The sequence below is a fragment of the Oncorhynchus masou genome, chromosome 24 (assembly GCF_036934945.1).
Source record: "Oncorhynchus masou masou isolate Uvic2021 chromosome 24, UVic_Omas_1.1, whole genome shotgun sequence".
Taxonomy (NCBI): Eukaryota; Metazoa; Chordata; class Actinopteri; order Salmoniformes; family Salmonidae; genus Oncorhynchus; species Oncorhynchus masou.
In genome coordinates, this window is record NC_088235.1 from 85,704,920 (window position 1) to 85,725,713 (window position 20,794).

Genomic DNA, 20,794 nt, shown 5'->3' on the forward strand with positions numbered 1-20,794 from the left:
TAGAGCTGCCCCGGTGAACTGTAAGTGCTGTTATTGTGAAGTGGAAACGTCTAAGAGCAACAACGACTCAGCCGCTAAGTGGTAGGCCACAGAAGCTCACAGAACCGAACCGCCAAGTGCTGATGCATCTAGCGAATAAAAATTGTCTGTCTTTGGTTGCAACACTCACTACTGAGTTCCAAACTGCCTCTGGAAGCAACGTCAGCACAAGAACTGTTTGTCGAGCTTCATGAAATGGGTTTCCATGGCCGAGCAGCCACACACAAGCCTAAGATCATCATGTGCCAAGCGTCGGCTGGAGTGGTGTAAAGCTCGCCACCATTGGAATCTGGAGAAGTGGAAATGCGTTCTCTGGAGTGATTAATCACGCTTCACCATCTGAAAGTCAGACTAATGAATCAGGGTTTGGCTGATGCCAGGAGAACGCTACCTGCCCGAATGCACTGTGCCAACTGTAAAGTTTGGTGGATGAGAAATAATGGTCTGGGGCTGTTTTTCATGGTTCGGGCTTGGAACCTTAATTCCAGTTCAGAAATCTTAACGCTACAGCATACATTACATTACATTTAAGTCATTTAGCAGACGCTCTTATCCAGAGCGACTTACAATGACATTCTAGACGATTCTATGCTTCCAAACTTGTGGCAACAGTTTGGCCCTTTCCAGTTTCAGCATGACAATGACCCTGTGCACAAAGCGAGGTCGATACAGAAATGGTTTGTTGAGATCGGTGTGGAACAACTTGACTGGCCTGTACAGAGCCCTGACCTCAACCCCATCAAACACCTTTTGGGTGATCTGGAACGCCGACTGTGTTGGGCCTAGTTGCCCAACATCAGTGCCCAACCTCACTAATGCTCTTGTGGCTGAATGGAAGCAAGTCCCCGCAGCAATGTTCCAACATCTAGGGGAAAGCCTTCCTAGAAGAGGGGAGGCTATTATAGCTGCAAAGGGGGACAAACTCCATATTAATGCCCATCATTTTTGGAATGAGATGTTCGACATGCAGGTGTCCACATACATTTGGTCCTGTAGTGTACTCCTGTTTCTGTATATTGGTTATTCATTTGGACACTTTAAAACTGTGTTTTTACATTGGGCTATTTATCAAAATGTATTGTCAACAGGAAGCAGCTACAGCATTATTTTCAACTTAAGTTTTAGGAATACAAATTTAACTTTCAACATTAATTTCCAATGGTATTGTACTTAATCAGGTAAAAACTGCTGAATGAGTCCAAAGACATGCTGTGATTTATTTATTTGCTGTGATTTATTTGCTGTGATTATTTATTTGCTGTGCTGTGATTTATTTATATCAGAAATCACCTAAACGGGTTTGCCCTGCCTAGTAGTAGGCTTATAGGTAAGGGATGAGATGCATCCCCTACCCGGGTACAAAAGTCCTCCCACCAGAGCACTACAACCACAGAGCTGTAATTATTGATGGTGCTTGCGTGCAGCTGTGAAGGGAAGCACATGTGGTTGAAGCTCACAGAAAAGACAGGAGGGAGCAGGGGGTATAGAGTGGCGAGCTGGGGCAAGGCTGTAACATCAACAAAATCCTCAACATCAAAAGGGCAGATATACTACTGTGTAATGCCATGCAGAGGAACGATTAAGCTACTGTACTTCTCTATACAATGTTAATGCTGCTAGGTGTCCATCCAGGTAGGCGACAAAACCTCATCACACCGTGTGTGGGGGTTCGAGGTGGTTATTGGTTACCTTGCTCCATGTTACAGCTGCCAATGAACTTCTCTGCCTTCGCTTGGAGGTTAGATGAATACTGTAGATGTTGTAGTGCGTAATATAAATAGCATCTTACGTCGGTACCATCGCCCCCCGTAGTTCCCTGCTGCTCCGTCTATAGCCCTCCTCCAACACTCTCCTCCACTAGCGCACCACCCCTTCCCCGCTCTATCGCAGCCAATGAGATTCTAAACCATACAGACTGAATAACCCATAAATGGTTTGAAGGAAAAGGGTTGCTTGCATTAGCTGTTCCCTTTCAGTGAAGACTTACCCTTTTAGTTTTGTTTTATTTTTTGGGACCGTTTCTTTTCTCCGACGCTCCCGAAGAGATTTCCACCCACGGCTCGCCTCTGACACGCTGCACACACTGCAGGCTCACGTTCATCCACTCACACGCGCCTTCTTTATCCGATTGTCATTGGGACCACGCGCGCCCAGCACTAGGATCGACTCCTTCAGCTACCGATTTTCTTTATCCACACGAAGACTAAATACTTGCTGCTCTCCTTTCGCGTTATCCTCCTCAACCTAAAACAAGAATGGTCATGGTGAGTAGGGAACAATTTGTTTAGCCAATGCTAAGGCATCTGTCTTATAAGCTATATCTATCTTATTATTTGTCTACATTTAATGAGCTGCTTTGAGTAACCGGCATCATTGCATCTCTGCAACAGTAGCCGAGCCAGGTGATACACTTCCGTATGGGGTTTGTGTTTGAATCCGTAGTGAGCCTATCCCATTTTTGGGGGGCGCTTTGTTGTTTCTAGATGTGTCGCTCCTGCAGGTGTGTGTGTGTGTGAGAGAGAGAGAGATTTACAGTTTGACGTGAGTATAGAATACAACTTTATTGTCCATCCAGGATGGACATTTTTCTTTGGCTTTACCTTATATTAAAACGATCACACACATACCTTCTCACATCACACACTTCTAAAAGTCAGACCGTTATATTGCATACACTAAAAACAGAGGACACTGATACATTCATTCACTCACAATGCACTGTTAAAATACATAGCTATGTGCATATCAGTAGTAGCCTGTGTTAACCCAAGGCTGGCTTAGTTATTTAACAGCCTTTTTTTTAAATAACTGCAACTTAAAATTAGGCTATATAACATTTGTATTTTGAATTTGTTTTAGCAATATCTAATGATATGTTTCATAAATTGCAAATGACATGTGTTTTAACTGGATTCCCATCCTTATTTGAATAAGATACATGCAACAAATATCAGCACATATGAATGTGTACAACTAGCCTAGTGTATATTTGCAGACTTAATCATGCATGCAGTAATAGCTAATTTATATACATAGTGCTGTTCAGGCATCCTATTACCATAGTGCCTGAGGGTGCAATCACTCTTTGTGCTCACTCAAGCAAAGACCTTAGCAGCGATTGATTGCTTTGCTGGTACCAAAAAGCTTTTCTTTGCCAAGCGCTCCTTGCATCTGTGAGGCTACCAGAGTGAATGTGTTAACTTTGTGGAGGAGTGGGCTGGAAAGACAGGCACAGGAGCCAGTGAGAATGCTGCAGCACACGCTTCCAGAGAGAGGGGAGCTCTGACCTCACAGATGAGGAGGAGACCGGGGAGGGGGCTGCAGCCCAGAGCTCACGTTGAAGCCTTTTACATTCTCACCCAGCCGCTCTGGAAGAAGGGCATGCCTGCTTTCACAAGCCGCCTACTGTCTGACCATCACAGAGAGAGAAAGCAAGAGACAGAGCTCCAAGTGAGGGGGAAATTTGCTCAGGCGCTGGGGAGAGAAAAAAGCTGCCGGCTCACAAATGGAGTGGAATGGGTTTAAAATGGTAAGGAGGCTGCAGCCTGCCAGCTGCTTGTTGTGTCCTTGCATCCATCCGACAGCCTGCAGCAGTAGCACCATGCCTCACTCAGTGTGCCTTCCTTCCCCAACAGTTAATGGGGTGTTATTCATCCAGTTTTGGGAGAAGGCGATGGGTATAGTCATTGCTATGAGAGGAAAAGCATGGAGGCGAGGGGCAGTGGAGAGGTTTCGGGGATCGACACCCATTTTACGACCATGAAGTGGTGCGTGAATCTCCTGTCCTCCCTGTAGGTTTGCACAATCGTAAACTATGCATGTTACCTGTGCAGAGCAAACGTAAAGTACATTATTTTATCTGATATTTTGCCTGCATGATATTGTTCATGATGTTGTTCATTGTAAATAGTTGATGGTACTTTTGTAGGTTTGGTATATTCGTGTTTTATAGTGCACATCTTGGTAGGTTTTATTTTTGTAATGTTTGACAGTGTATGTACTGTAGGCCTACGGTTGTGAATAGCATTTGTGAATGTGTCGTGTATCAGAGGGAGATTATGTAGAAATAGAGAGAATGTGTGTGTGTGTGTGTGTGTGTGTGTGTGTGAGAGAGAGATGCATGCCTGCATTGGTGTACATTTCCCCTCACTTAGACAGGGTTTTAAAGAATCGCCTGTGCCTCCTCTGCTTCTGCCTCTGACGCTGCTGGTAGGTCTTGTCTGTGCTGCATGGTGGATGTTTGTGCATCCATTGTTGACTAAGGGCTCAGAGTCACTTCCTCCCCAGGCTGTCCCCCGGCTGGTGGGAGGCAGTGCCTGCCAGGGACTCAGTTTAACTCTGATCCATCCACAACAACAACATACAGCCAAGTGGCAGGGCTGACTAACCAAATCAACAAACACATATTTTTGTAAAACCTTTCTGCATTCACAGAGGCTGTTTTCCCTGACTTCTACATTTCCATAGACATATCAAACATTATTTTACTGTATGCTGTTAATAATAAGCTGAATAAAATGTTCAAATGGCATTATACTGCTTTTAAAATGTTGTCCCTGTCACAAAAGGAATTTGCCAGCTTCCATATTAGCATCTTGAATGTGGGAAGCATTATTCATTTTTCGAAGTGAATATTTGATCGTTTGTGTGTGGGCTTTTCCGTGCAATCAAAATGCTAATTGAAAAGAAAGCAATTCCCAACCATGGTGACACCGATAGCACCCTGTCTCCCTGACTGCTCTCTGTAGCGTAGTGATGGAGGGGTTTGCCAGTAACTCCGTGCTAAAGGAGGGAGACGGGGACGTTGGGAGTGATAGAAGGAAGGAGAGAGGGGGGAGGGGATAACTAACGCTAGTGTTTACGGTGTGGAACTGAACGTGCTCCTCATCGAGCAGCACCCTGCTGTCTGTCAGTGGGGCTCAAACACTGGGCAGTGTCACCACACTTCTACTGCCCTCCATTAGAGTTACACCACTTTACTATCCAGCACCAATCTTTACTATCCAGCACTAAGGTTACATATCAATGCTAATAAGTCGAGATACTCAGATTAATATAAAGTAGGGTTTGGTGAACAGCTGGATGGTATGCCACAGACTGGTGTGGGTAGAGGAGGGGGTTGCTGACCTCAGTGGGAGAACTGGGGGTGAATAAAGAGCTGTGGATGGTGTGGTCCAGAAGGTGGGAGAGTTTGCACTTGACGGTGCTCACACGCATAACAGTGGAGTGTCAACGGGGCTCTCAGATTCTCACAGTTGGACAGGGTGTGAGAGAGGGTAAAGAGACGAATAAGAATCATATTTTAGAAGATCAGGTTGTGTTCTCTTTGCTTAGGCTACCAATGTTGTGAAGAGAAGTCATTCTAAAACAGACCAGTATTGCCTCAAACAGCGATAGGATCTATAGGTGAGGCAAGGTCCTCCTGGAAGAGTACAATTGTTTATTTATACCTGAATCAAGTAATGGTGAAGGAGGTATAAGTACGGGTGTAAGAACAGTAGTAAAGCTATTAGAGGTTCTGCCGAACAACCGTGGTTTGTGGTGATTAAATTAGCTTGCTCCGCCTTAGATTCTGTGCCCTTGAGAGTAGTGCTCTTGAGAATAGTGTACTCAAATCAAACATGTAAAGGTAAAGTTCAGCTTGCTGAGTGCTGTTTCCATCCATCCAATCAGGTATGAAATATCATGGTTACATTTTTATACATGTAACAACAGGATGTATTTGAAAGGATTACATGATAGTTGCATGATAAACAGTAACATATTGGCTGCAATATAATACTGAATAGGAAATAATCTGCTAAAACGTAGTTTTTTTGTCATGGATGTCTTGTAGTTAATGTATTGTATCCTATGCTGTGCAGATGCAGTTTGTCATAGAGTTGAAAAGAAGTACAACTGACAAGTGTCCAGATGTAGATAGACAAATGAGAGCCGGATTAACTAGTAGACAAATTAAGAGAGGAGTGAGGCTAACTGAAATGGACAGTGGAATACTTTGCCATTACTCAACAGGGCAGTTTACTTCTACCCATCTGTAATCAGTGCATAATATCAATATTCAGTACTATCCCTGTCATAGAGGCATCGAACCATTAATTACAGCAATATGACTGACCACATGCCTCGCCCTTAGATCTGAATCAATCTGTAGAACCATTGAATAGCCAGATGTGGACAAATAAACACCCCGCAGCTCTCCAATGTTTTGTGTGAGATGTGATCGTGTTGTTGCTGTTGACATGCTACCGTGCCTAAGAGAGGACTTGGACTGAGTCTCCAGTCCCTGAGAAGCGTGGGTAATTATTCACATGCAACTCCCAGCAGAAATGCCACATGGTCATGTTGGTGTCCTCTCAATCATCTATCTCCTGCCTGCTTCCAGTCAGGCATAGTCACTAACATGGCAGTATCTTAATCAAAGTGGTGATTTGTTAAATAATTGCATGTTTTGAATATTTATGCCCTGAAGAGGAATCTACAGTAATTAATTTGGATTGAGATTTAAAGCAGGATGATAAATCACATATAGTAGAACATTTGCTTTGTAAAGTAGATTCACATTTTAATTTCAAACTTATGCCATAAATGTCTCCCGTTTATAATTGATTCAAAAAAGCTTTTTGTTTTATTGATAACACTATGCATTTGCATGAATTGGAAAGCAAGGAAATTATAACAGTTGAATCCCATAAGCATTAATAAGTCTCCCTATAAATGTTTTGGTGTTATCAATATTACTAATGTAAGCAAGAAAAACACTCATTTCCCACATAACTTAGCCTATACTCAGACAAAAACAGTAAGGACTAATGAGCTAATGCCCATTTGAATAAGCCGCTCTGAACCATTGTCTCAAATATATGACTTTGTTATTAAATATTCCTTTTGTGTGAAGACTAAACATACATGAATATTAACAAAACGGTTTAGTTAAAAATGTAATAGGCTTCCACAGTGATATATTTTATTTATTTATTTAAATTTCCCCTTTAGAAAGGAGAGATGAAGGAATTCAGCTGTGAGGGGGAACTGACTTCACAAATACAAGCCTAATTCCTTTGGCGGAAATTGAAAGTACCACAGACAGACAATAATCAGCTACAAATTCTTAGCGCAAACAACCCGGTAGCAAACACAGGGTCATGCCGTTGTTGTTTGTTGCTCCTGCTTTTCTGAGTAAATATACTAAAGGAAAGTAAGGAAATAGATAGATATTAATATATCCTCTCTATCTCTGTTCATTGGGGTGGCAGGGTAGCCTAGTGGTAGAGCTTTGAACTAGTAACCAAAAGGTTGCAAGTTCATATCCCCTAGCTGACACGTTACAAATCTGTTGTTCTGCCCCTGAACAGGTAGTTAACCCACTGTTCCTAGGCCGTCATTGAAAATAAGAATTTGTTCTTAAATGAATTGCCTAGTTAAATAAAGGTAAATAAATAAATCAAAGATGGAAGTAGAACACTGACTTCCATATTTCTTCTCTTTCTTCATCCTCCTCTGTATTCCATGTGTTTTGGTATTCATACATACTTTTGGATTTGAGTGGCAGTTACTCCTGAGACTGTGCCCAAATCTCACACCCCTCTGATCTACATTTTGCATCCCAGGAAAAGGAGAAAAGAAAGCAGCAGCAGGCTTGGTGTCGTTAGCAGTTGCTCCGGCTCGTTGTTCAACGTTGCCAAGTAAAGTGGCCAGTTACTGTGATGATAAAGGACGTTTCAAGGTCATCCCTCCAACAGGGGATTTTTTTCACAGCCTGGAAGGCTTCAAACATTTATATTTCTGTTGCCGGATGAATTATACATTTAACATGCAACATAACAACATGCAACAAAATGGCACTGCTGGTTGGATTACAAACAAACACATTAGGCCTATCGCTTCCCTACATCGTTACACACAGTCTGCACCATCAAATCCTAGTACTGTAAATATAAACAGGGGGAAATAATCTGTTTCTACTTGCTGTAGGTCAAGAGAAAGAAAGGGGAGGGGTACATTTCCTAGTCAGATCTATCCACAGACCCGTAGTGGGCAGGGGACCCACGGGCAAGGGGTCAGGGTGGTGGCGCTGACAAAAGCTTCCTCAATCCCTATTGAGAACATAAAAGCGTTACTGTCTATGGTTCATACTTTTCTTTTTCTATCGCTGTCAAAAGGCGAGGCAAGCATGAGGGCGATGAGATTTGATCACTAGGTCGTTCCACCTCAAAAAGCACAAGAAAGAGGATTTCAACACCCACCATCTCAGATTGTTCTAAAATCGTTTCTGTAGTTCATAACAGATACAATTAGTATTCCTGAAACATAATTTTATTGAATTTGAGAAATTAAACTAATTGAATCCCCCCCAAAATACAAAAATACATATTTGAATCCTATAAATTAGAATGTCCAATTTGGGTGCAATCAATTAGCTTAATTTCTCTGAGATAAAATAAAATGCCAACAAAATAATGCTTTAGGAATGCCAAGCACACCTGTTTCTAACTACAGACACAATTTCAGAACAATCTGAGATGGTGAGTGTCATGGCTATCTGAAATGACATTCCACTGCCATCAGAGGTTTTCTCATCTGGGAAAGGGATTTATCCTGTCAATGCCTATACCAGTGTTTCCCAAACTCTATTCTGGGGACCCCAAGGGGTGAAAGTTTTGTTTTTTTTTGCCCTAGAACTACACAGCTGTGTCAAAGAATCAAAGCTTGATGATTAGTTAATTATTTGAATCAGCTGTGGAGTGCTAGGGCAAAAACTAAAATGTGCACCCCTTGGGGTCCCCAGGACCAAGTTTGAAAAACGCTGGCCTATTCCCTTCATATCAACTGTAAAACGTTCTCCTCAAACTAGATGGAAAGATTAATTTTACTACAGAAATCTATCAAGACAGATAAACATTTGAAGCAATTAACATTACTATCAAGTTGGGATCCAGAGAGATAGATGTGTACAATCTGCTATCTTCCAAATACATGTCTCCCCGGCATGCTATTGATATAAAACTCCATTCCAGAATGTTCCATGGAAATAGCCCTATATTTTCTGGCACATACTATATGAACATAGATAGTCTCCTGTGGGCATTTTCAATTACACTGTACCACGGCAGAAGGAGATTAATCTTCTATTTTGAATGCATGCCACATTTTATGGTTTAGTTGATATGCTGGAGGGGTAATCTTAGCTGTGAGTATACATTTAGGCTTTGTCTTCTCATTGCAGCAGAAGCTAAATTTGAGTAGATTTTTTGTTTGTTTCCAATTTTCTAATGACCTAATATGCTCCAAGTTAGTATATTATATCACAAAAAAATTGAGGATTAGTTTCACAGATGCACTTTTTTTTATATGAATATTACTCATAATAGAGCTTGTATAGTATGATTAGTACCAGTACAATTAAATGTACTGCACATGGATATGTATAACAATGGATGCTAATACAGAACATACTGTACATTAAACTGTCATACAAGGACAGTATATGTAATGAATCTGTCTCTCTTGCTCTTCTCAAATAATGTATTAACTGTCTCCGTCCAGGTGCTTGCTTTTCTGTATTTTCGATCGTTTTATTGACTTAAGATAGCTGTAAGACGAAAGGACAACCTGTCATCTATTTGATTATATGAGCTCCAGTTCAGATCCTAATCAATAACCAGATTAGCTCCTAGCAATGTACTGTTATCATGGGCCTTGGAATGAAGCCCTGTGCAACGGCTGGTGTCTGTGTGATTTAGCTTCCTGTGTGAGCTGCAAGGCCCCTGACTGTCAGGAGAAGGCAGGCACACATTCTGGTCATTGGAGACACACAAGCAGGCAGGCAGGCAGGCAGCATGGGAAGCAGCTGATAGGGCAGCAGAGATCATAGGCAGTGATTAGATTAGGAGGAGCCTTGCTCTGCTCTGGCTGGGCCTCAGTGTGTGCGTGTGTATGTGTGTGCGCATGTGTATGTGTGTGCGCATGTGTGTGTGTGCAGCTTAGTTTCTGGTCTTTTACCTACAGGCTATTTGTACATCTATACCTGTTTTACCCAAGCAAATATGACTCATCCTAGCTTCAAATCAGCATTAATTAAAAGTCGAATCAGGGGTTGGTGTTTAGGCATGTGCAAAGGTTTGATGAAGTAGAATCCAAAGTACATTAGTTCATTCTAATTTGAACTAAAAAATGTAAATATTTAATTACAACTAGGCTGGGGATTTTACATATAATTTCTATTTTAGACATTACGAACAAGGAGAGGAGCTTATTGTTGGTCAGGAACATTGATGCCTGCACAGGTGCAGTGATCTGACACCTGGTGTTGATGCAGTGGAACCATGGCTTCTACACTGGCTAAAAACAACCTCAAGATGGTAATAAGCTTTCACTTAAAGTACGAACTAATATAAACCAAGGCTGCATTGTACTGTAGTCACCTTCATTCAGAAGTATCCCACTTGTGTAGATGAGGGTCCAGTCATGTAGTAGTGATAGAGTGGTGCGGGTGCATGCATAGTGAGGGGTGACAGTGTATTGACCCTGTCGTTGGGAATCAGCCTTAGGACTGGGGTTAGCAGACATAGGTGGTATTATTCTCTCTCTCTCTCTCTCTCTCCTTTAGTTAAACTGTATTAAATGAAATAATGTAATCTGTCATGAAGACTTAATAACCTATTAAGGGAACATTAATATCCCACATGAGAGGTGTGATTAGACCAATGCACATGTAGTATTGATGTTTTGTCAGTGATGAGGCTGTGAGGCCCTCTGAGTGGACCACTGTGTTCAGAGTTCAGTCTCAGCTGGCCTTTTGCAGCCTGTGGATATCACAGCTCCTCTCCCCATGCTGGCTCATGGACAGGATCCCCAGAGGCCCCTGGGCCCAGGGCTGGGGCCGAACATGTACGCCTAGGGTACAGGGTACGGCCAAGCTGCCAGGCAGGTGGCCAGGAGTTCTCACACCACTTCAGGGGAGAGGAGGATGGCACAGGTCAGTGGAGCCACACAAATTGAAGTGTCATCTCAGAATCGAGATGCTCACCAATTTTCTGCTTCCATGCATTGGTGCAGAGTTGGGATTTAGCCAATGTACAAATGGCTTGAGTCTACCTAGGGTTTGGCAGTGGCAGGAGACTGCTGCCCGTAGGTCCCTATGGTCACTGTCCGTGGGCTGCTTATTCTCTAGACTAAGGCAGTTTACAACTCCAATGCCACGAAAACAAATCAGGAAAAAGCTCACTGCAGAGAAGCTAGATTACATTTTGATTGAATTCAGGCCTAATTATAATTCAGTTGTGTAGGAAAAAGTTTCAGGCGCTCCCAATGTTTCCCTTCTAGTGGTTATTAAGTGGTCTTTTGTTTGCAATTTGAACTTTCCTGAAAGTAGTCTGGCGGACGTTTACTTGTGCTTTAGTGTTTGCTTTTTTAAAAGATAAGTTGTTTTTCCAATTACCATCAGAGCTGGGAAGAAGGAGAGGGTGATTTAAGATGCTAGCAGAAAGCTTTAACAGCCAGTGAGTTAGAGTGAGAAATCCATTTGATGCACATGGTGCTTTCAGAAGTGGAGAGTAACACTGACAGACTTAGCTGTCGGATCTGAGATTTAGCCCATGGTCAAAGAATGTCAGGCTAGGACCTTCTAGAAGCAGACCTTGGATGTATTTCATATTTATTGTATAACCAGTGTATATTTTAAGTTTGTTTTGAGGATACATTCTGAGATTTATATAAGTGTCTACAGTTGGACAATATAATAAAGAATTGATGAAATTGAAACAATGTAAGACTGATGTCTCCAAGGTAGTCTGAGATTAGACTAGATGTAGCTGTGATATTTAAAGAGCTTGACTCTGCTGCAGACATCTTCTGCAATTAATAGCGGCGCGTTGCCTTCTCGTCTCCTGACCTTTGACCCTAGAGAGTGTACGTAGATTACTCAGTGGAGAGGCCAAGAGAGGGTTCTGGGAAAGTTCTATCGATCCCATAAAACAGTGGACATCATAAGGGGAAAAAGTCAAGCAAAGTGAAATGAAAAATTGCTTACATACAGCACTGAAACATTTATTATTCTGAGTCACACAGAGAAGGGAAGAAAAAAATCAATTTGGCAAAGTAGATGCGGATCGATGTTGGTGGAGTCAGGCGGTTGCGGCGCAAGGTGTTCCAGATTACTTTCCTGATTGATCCGACCCAGCTTCCGTCTGACCTGCAGGATGACTGAAAAGGCAACGAAAAATAAAAAGATGGAGAAAAAAATCTATAGCATGGAGGGACATTCACTGACCTGGAGTTAAGATACAAAAAGTATATAAATGTGTCTGAATCGCTTTGATAACTCAAGTTCCCTCTTACTCTGAAGCACTTAGAGGGAGTTGGTGCATACTGGGGTTTCAATGGTTGAGTTTGTGACCTACCCTCTCCTTGAAATGAGCATTTCAATGGATCGAGGACACTATGACGTTTCACTGTATTAGATGACAGAATTAAAAAATACTTTACTGTACGATGGACAACCCTTTGATTCAAAAATATGAAATATTTAACAGATTGGATTTCATTCCATGTTTTATGATTGAACATGTCCTTGTAAACAGGAAAATCTGAAAGGATAATGTTACTGATAGTCTAATGAGTCAGTGTATAATATCCTGTTGGGGTCATCCTCTGTTCTAGCATATAGGAGAATGCTGGGATGTGGCGAGACATTGAAATCACAAACAACCATACAACTGACCTCCATTTTGTGCCAGGCGCTATCAGTTCAATTATACTACTGTCGCATTCTGATCCACTGCAGTGTCTCCTCTCCGCATCCATCCCAGCAAAGTCACGGGAAATTGATTGTCTAAGCTCGTTTGGGCAGAGGAGGTCTGCCTGGCAGTAAAGTGGCACTTTTACAGTGTCACCGTGGCAGAGGAGAGGCTTCTGGTCATGTGAGATTTGCTAGATGACGCAGGCTGCGGAGGGAGATAATGTCCTCTGTGGGCAGTTATAACATTTTCTACATGACTGCCATACCAGACACACCTCAGGAGCTCAAGGAGATGGGGAGCCCTTACAGGGTGTCAAATATTTGACACACTAGAGAATATATGGATTATATAATAACTCTGTCTAATGTCTGCTGCGCACAACCAAAATATATTCCCTGAATAATGGAAATTGTACCCATGAGCGATTGCTCATCTGTTGTTGTTGTTTTTTTACGTAATTGCACTGTCCCTTCATTTGAATATTATTTGAGATGTTATCAGGAAGTGTGTGTGTGTGTGTGTGTGTGTGTGTGTGTGTGTGTGTGTGTGTGTGTGTGTGTGTGTGTGTGTGTGTGTGTGTGTGTGTGTGTGTGTGTGTGTGTGTGTGTGTGTGTGTGTGTGTGTGTGTGTGTGTGTGTGTGTGTGTGTGTGTTCATACTGGAGAGAGCCAGACCGACATAGAAAGAGGGAGAGAATCATTATTAGTGGCTGTATTGATACACTTGGCTGCATATCTGTTATGCTGCTGGTAATAAAACAATAGAATGTAGATTTCAGCTACCATACGTCTTTATCGTATATCTAATACCCACTAAAATCTCTCAATATTTCAGCAACTGTTTGCTTGCTTGGAAATTGGTTTTAGAATAGATATTTGTTTGCATAGATTTAATATTGTAGCTACAGTATGTAAACACAAAAGGAACACAAACTACCCTTTTGCTGCAATACTACCCACAACCTCTCAGTAGAGTGGGTAGTACATCATTTGATCAAATGTTTTGGAAACCATGGCCAATGTTTAGTCCTACACCTGCTTGCTGCTTTTCACCATGTTTTGGGACCTCATTTGAACATGCTGCATATTATGCTTATTTTGGCAAAATCATTCATTTTAGACTCACCCATTCAAAGCTATCCATAGAAGATGGGGTGAAAAATGCTTTTAATGATTCACCTTTGTTTAACATCTCTTTTCAGGTTAGTTTTCAGAATATTAAATGAGATTAAAACTCAATGGGAAAAAAGGATGTTGCATGATCAATATGCCTTCTCCTTTAAAATGGACGTTGGTCCACCATGTTGGGCGACCTCTTATGTCCACTGGGTATCCAAGCCTTGGGGGCATATCTATTTAAGGCTATCCAGCCCATGCTGCTTTCTTTGGCTAAAAATAGGGGTCTGTGTCATACCTGTATTCACTTTGATAAATCCTGTGTATATGATGGTTCAGGTTGACTCAAGCAGTGTATTGTTTCATCTGAATCCCTGTGAATGGGAAAATCTAGATCATAAGAAAAAGCTACATCAAAAATGTATATTACCATAAGTATTAATCCCCCAAAGATGAATGTGCAATACAGTGTGTTCTTTATATTCTAAAGCTGTAAGATGTTGCTATAACCTTCGGTCTTCACCTAAACTAAAACAGAGGTGGCATCTGGTAAAGGAAATTTACCCATAATTCATTGGCTCAATTTACATTCCCCAAATTATCAACCCAAACATCCTGACACACGCTGACCTATCAGCATACACAAGCTGCCCCTCTCTATTCCCCATTCCCCTCTCCAACTGACAGTCCATTCTCATTTGGAACCCCAATAACACCCCCCAGAGGATGAATGGTCTCCTCCATCACCTGGTTACATCCCATTGCATTCCTCTACCTTCTCATCCCTCTGTCTGGGAGAGTAAATGAAGCAAGGGGTCAGCCTCAAAATCCTGGCGTTACAGCTTCAGCTCTGCAGAGGATACTGCTGCCTGCAGCCCGCAGCTCATTTGAGGAGCTGTCTTTATCAAGGGGCTTGTTTACTCACCAGGAGTGAGAGGGATATCCACATCGTTAATGCTACAAAGGTCACCATAGTTCCCAAGTCAGGTCTATCCTCCACTCCCCAAATAGACCACGTCATACTCAACACCAACATTACAGTAATGGTCCCTTATCTGAATTATACCCAAGTCTCAATGAGCAGTATTCCTATACAGAAACCAACCCCTACCTGGAAGAAAGCAAAGCCACCTGTGTGTTTTAGTGTGGCTGGTGACCGTAAGGCCTGTGTAGAAAAACAAGCATGTTAAATCTTGACCCTGAAACCTCCTAGGGATCGACAGAGACACAGTGGCGTCAGGCAGAACTCCCGCAGCTACAGGGCTGGGCAGAGAAGGGATTGCTGACACAGCCAAAGATGGTAAGGAGACAGCCACAAAAAATGGCTTTTTACCCGACATTATCAATGGTGATGACAGTGCTGCTGAAGGAGCAGGCCTGTCTGTCTGCTAGGCCAGAGGGGAGGGGCCCTGATGCAGGCCGGCCGGGCAGACACACTGCGCCAGCTACTTTTTCTGCCAACCTAATGTACTGTGTGCTGGGAGGATGCTGATTGATTTACTGTGAGTGGAAAAAAAGATGTAGAGTAAATGTAGCTTTATATATAATATAAATATGTGAATCCTTACAATATTGGATGTAAAATTATAATGCTTTAACCATTCATCAACCCTAATGTACATGTTTTAGGTCCTACAAATATAAATGCTCTAAATTTTGCATCCAAATGTTTTTATGTCGGCTATATATTTCCCCTTCTGTAATTTTGTTCTTGCATCTGGTGTGTTATTTATTGAATAATGAAGACAGTATAGGTAATGGAAAATGTATGCATTTTGTCAAGTTGTGATATACGATATGAGAAAATATTCCAGCCTTGCAAATCACTTCTTACCTCACTCCCAATGTGAGGTACTGTTTCATAGTCACATAAATACAATCTTATTTCAAATCTAAATAATACACAACAAAATCCTCGATAATAAAAACCCATGACATTAAATCACCGGTACATAAGTATTAAGGATAGGCCTGGATGATGTGTTTCTGTCGACTCACTCATCTAAAGGGTTGAACTTTAACCTCTTCTAATGGACCTCTATCCCCTCCGTCTTCCTCCACACAGACACAGCCTCCAGAGACATTGCCTTACTCACGCCTTGCATGACTCACACACATTAGATTCATGAACCAATATTTATTTCCTACACTCTGAACCCACTAAGGCCTCCATTTTAGTCCAGAGGAAGCAGGTCCCTCCCACACACCATGCCCAGTGGCATTAATGGAGGCTGTAAATCCAGCATTGTGTTTCAGCCCGGTCAGGGGAAACAAGCTCTAATCTGAAGCTAGTGTTAGCTAGCTAGCGTTCTGTTGAATCAGTAGGCCCGGTGTCTGTCCTCAGGCTGATGCTAGAGCTCCTTTGAAGGCTTTGCTTGTGTGCTGTAGTGCCTCGGCCAGGAACCCAGAGAGACCATGGAGATATTGCCTCTCTCAGCACTGGGCTACTCTGTGGGAGAGCAGAGATACCCAGCCACTGAGGCACAATGGACAGCTGAGCTTGGGTAGTGCCGGTGGCAGGGGGTAGAAATTATAATTGGTCAATCTGACTGACGGGTCTTGGGTAATTCAAGGTAGCCATTTTTTTCCCTGGTGAAAACTCAAAGCACACGTCCCATGGAGTTGAAAGTATTTTTGACAGAATGAAGCTCAGCAGGAAGTGTAAACAAATTTAATAAGGCCCCCCCAATCAACTTTGTTACTGCTAGGTACTTTATCCCTTCTTCCTTGCTGTCTCCATGGTCCTTCTTTGGTGGAGTGGTGAGGATACTGTCAAAAGCACAATTTGCATGCAGAATAGATCATGAGCACTTTTAAAGAGGAGGTTCTCTGTTTGTATTCTGCTGTGTGCTCCAGGCATTATCTTGTGTGTTGTTCCATTGTAAAGTAGACTGGTGTGTGTGGAATGAGAAGATGGAGGTTGAAATGATTCACATTCAAGTTTATTTATGATATACCCTCCTCCACTGTAAATAATGTATGTCTCAGGCTTGAGGTTCGTGTTAGAAAACCAAAGGAGAAAACAATAGAGTTGAGATCTACATGACTGATAATGATTGTTCAGAATATTGTGATAAAATATAGTCTATTTTAGTTTTTTGACCAGTTTTTAACAACATCATTGCTATCAAAACATTAACTTAGCTACAGTCAGATGGGGAAACCTTTCTAAATATGCTGGTTTTGAATAGCATACCAGCATATTTAGAAAGTATATACAGTGCCTTGCAAAAGTATTCGGCCCCCTTGAACTTTGCGACCTTTTGCCACATTTCAGGCTTGAAAACCGTTAGTTCATTTTGGTTCACCTCTGGAAGTGTTTACCTGTGTTTCTTTCCAAGGTTCTTTGTTAAAGGTGCAATATGCAGAAATCTCTCTGCCATTTCCTCGATGGTAGAATTCTAATAGTTCATTTAGTTTATGTGACCAAACAAGCATTGTATAGTGTAGAGAATCATTGTACAATCCAAACCGCTGTGAAATATTTTTTTCAATAACCAAAGATATATTTTCAGCTGTTTGAAGTTGGTGTACAAAACCTTAAGTTAAAGACGCAGAAGCGAAACTTAAGAATGGAAAGCATAGAAATAGTGCACAGAACAGATCTAACGTTACTTAGACTTGCGTTCAATGAGAATGACAGATCTATAACTCACATTTCTGTGTGAATTTGGTCGGGTCACCCAAAAAGTTGCAGCTTTAATGATTTTGTATAGTTGTGTTGTACAGACACTGACAGATTAAACTCAGAGTCTACACAGCCACAGTGTCTCTGGTACAGACTTTCAATAAAACACAGAAAAGTAAATCAGTGCTCTGGCTGTTGTTCACACTGTTACATTTCCCTATGTCGTCTTCTTTAGTTAAAAGCCCATCAAGTTTACCTTTCAAAGAACCTTGTTCGGGGTGTTTTCACCCCCATGTGGGGCAGATGCTTTTAACAGCAGGCACCCTGAGGTTCCTATTCTGTCACCCTATATCTCCAAACACAAACACACCACACCTCGCACAGACCTTCCATAAACCTCTTAGGCTCAGCTTCTCTGTGTAAGTGGATGATGGTAATCAACTGACTGTAACCGAGAATCAAATAATACCATTAAACACACAGATTTTATGCTAATGGATGAATATATTTGGTGGCAGTCTTGGGATCTTGAAATAAGTGTTTGCCAGTAGATAAGCACATCAGACTGCCTTTCCTCAGTGCCTCCTCCCTCAAGGGCCTGCAAGCTCTACTTCAAACACCTGCTCTTAAAACACACTGCAAAACCAGCCGCAAATGTTCCCTGTGACAGACAGCAGTGCCCCACTGAATCGCTCAAATTTTTACCACTCTCTAACTGCACCAGCTATCAAAGCACAGAGAAGAACTCAAAAATATCACTCATGTCTCTAACAGCTATGTCTGCATGAATATGTAGGAGTTTAAGTTGCATGTGTACATATAGTGCTCACTTTATGGTCTCATACTGTGAGTTAAACTTGGCGTTTCTTTTGTCTGAGTTTTGATTGCTGGAATGTAGATTTGCTGTTTACTGTGCTTATGTGAGGTACAATAATGAATCATGGTTCTCAGATTGAGACGCCATACCTCCTACCCCCCCTTTAATTGTTCTTCTTCCCGAACCCTTCCCTCCCTCAGATAATCAGCAACATGGAGCCTCAGGTGACGAACGGCCCCAACGGCACCACGGCCAACGGGCCGTCCAGCAACAGCCGCAGCTGCCCTTCACCCATGCAGACTGGAGGCCCCACCGACGACAGCAAGACCAACCTCATCGTCAACTACCTGCCCCAGAACATGACCCAGGAGGAGTTCCGCAGCCTGTTCGGCAGCATCGGAGAGATCGAGTCCTGCAAACTGGTCCGCGACAAGATCACAGGTACGATGAAACACTGGCCATGGGAAGAAAGGAAGTGGGTGGGTGTGGTACAGGGTGGGATGGCATGGTGCCAGAGGCCTATGATCCTGGACAGTACTCCAGCTGGTTACTGCAGAGCAAGAGGATGGGGCTTGGCCTGAAGCTGGCCGGTGAGCAGCAAAGTGAAGAAACCCAGTGCTATGTGGCACAGGGGTGTTTAAGCAGCACTTCCCAGCTAATCATGCCTCTAATCCCAGCCTAGTGGCTGTGTGGGTGGTATAGCAGATGGATGGGGGAGGCTGCTCTGAGATAATGCCAGATAATGGCTTTCATTTCAGATCCTACTTAGTGACACTTCTTCTTTGATAATCTCATTAAAAAGGGCCAGTGTTGAAGAGCAACATCTACTCTTGACCATGAGAAGCAGCCAGGCTAGACAGTGGCTCAGGCAGCAGCAGGCTGATGGAAGTACAGGGCCATCTTTTACAATAATGGGCCCGAGCTGGCAGGAAGGTAATGTGTAGTATATATAAGAATAGCACCTGGAAACCACACTCTCCACTCATTTTACATATATTTTTGTGTGATGCACAGTAAACAGTGAGGTCTAACATTTTATATCGGAGAGAGTAAAAAGAGACATCATAGAGTAATAATATATGACTTTAGCAGATGCTTTTATCCAAAGCAATTTAGTCATGTGTGTATACATTTTACGTATGTGTGGCCCCAGCGGGAATGAAACCCACAAAATGTAGTGTTGCAGGCGCCACGCTCTACCAACTGAGGCACAAAGGACCACAAGATTACCAGGAAGCTCTCACTGACCTAAATGGGAAAGTAAGGCCATTTCTGAGAATGTTGAAAGTTCTTCTCTACCATACAAGGTCTCTGATGACTTAGGAACACAAAGTGTGTTATAAATATCCCCCTTCTCCAGTGGATGTCTGTGTTGTGCTCCCATGGGTGCAATTTCGTCGTTGAAACTTTTAGACAAACCGTTTCTCCCTCTCAGTTGAGGGAATGCCAGGAGGCTGCATGCACAACCACTTGGTATCATTATCTGACTTTCGGGGAGGACTATTTTTTAAGCTTAATATACACCTGAACCCTTTCTTGTGCATTTCCAAACATACCTTTCTAGACATTTGACCAGAATACCATTTAAAACACTACATTCTCAAACACCACATACAGGACATTAATGCAAATGGACCTGCCCTTTCAGTTAACTGTATGTACATTTTTTAAGTACAGAATGTGAAATTCCTTTACACTGCAGTTCAAAGGGAAGGAGGATGTCTGTGATGACAAGGTGATGAGAGCTACCTAAGCCTGAGCGTTGTAAGAGACAGGCTTCTCTTTTCTCTGGACCGGGTGCTGTCAGCTTTGATGAAGCGAGAGCGGCGTGAGGTACAAGCCCACCCGGCCACTCTGAGCTCGTCTGTCAGGCCCGCTCCAGCTCAGTGAAGTGCCACCACAGATTGTTTACCCTGCTCCCCACGCCTTTCTTGCTGCGCATGTAATACACCAGGGACCTACAGGTTAATCTTTTATTTAAGGCAAACTTACACGCACATCGCTAGAGCCCACACATGCCCTTACTGACTCTGGCACATCACCCTCTCAACTTTCTCTCAGGCTGAAGACAAAACTAAAGAGAGATTCAAAGTGAGTTGTATTGTGTGGCAGCAGGTTCCACTTTTCAGTGGGAAGGGAGTGAAGGACAGGGTGTTTGAGGTGTTGACTAAAACAGAAGGTTCTCCAACAGACTTGTGTGTATCTCTATAAAGACGGTATTAAAATCCTAATCCTCAGTAAAAATGCAAACATCTTCAGCCAGAGCTGAAGCATCACCGTCTCTGTCTGCCTCTAATAACATAAACATACACCCTTGGGGAGAGCTAGTGATATTCTTGTGGACCTGGTAACATATTGAACTTTTAATGGAATACATTAGGAAAGTTTTAGTGATTCTGGTCATCAGCATACAGAGAATGGAAATGACTGGTCAGGCTACACCAAGGCAGGAATTG

At 42.5% G+C, this 20,794-nt stretch overlaps 1 protein-coding gene across 5 annotated transcripts in view; it reads left to right on the forward strand.

The window, feature by feature from the left end:
• elavl4 (ELAV like neuron-specific RNA binding protein 4) overlaps window positions 1-20,794 on the forward strand; it is a 69,558-nt gene that overhangs the window by 16,766 nt on the left and 31,998 nt on the right. For 3 of the 5 annotated variants that reach the window (XM_064935378.1, XM_064935379.1, XM_064935380.1), the window contains 2 exons: window positions 15,107-15,193; window positions 18,539-18,779. In XM_064935378.1, coding sequence (XP_064791450.1) covers window positions 15,107-15,193; window positions 18,539-18,779 — 328 coding nt within the window. Of the gene's footprint in view, window positions 1-1,974; window positions 2,304-3,525; window positions 3,569-15,106; window positions 15,194-18,538; window positions 18,780-20,794 lie in introns of those variants that run through there. The other 2 variants (XM_064935382.1, XM_064935381.1) reach the window with 2 other exon arrangements.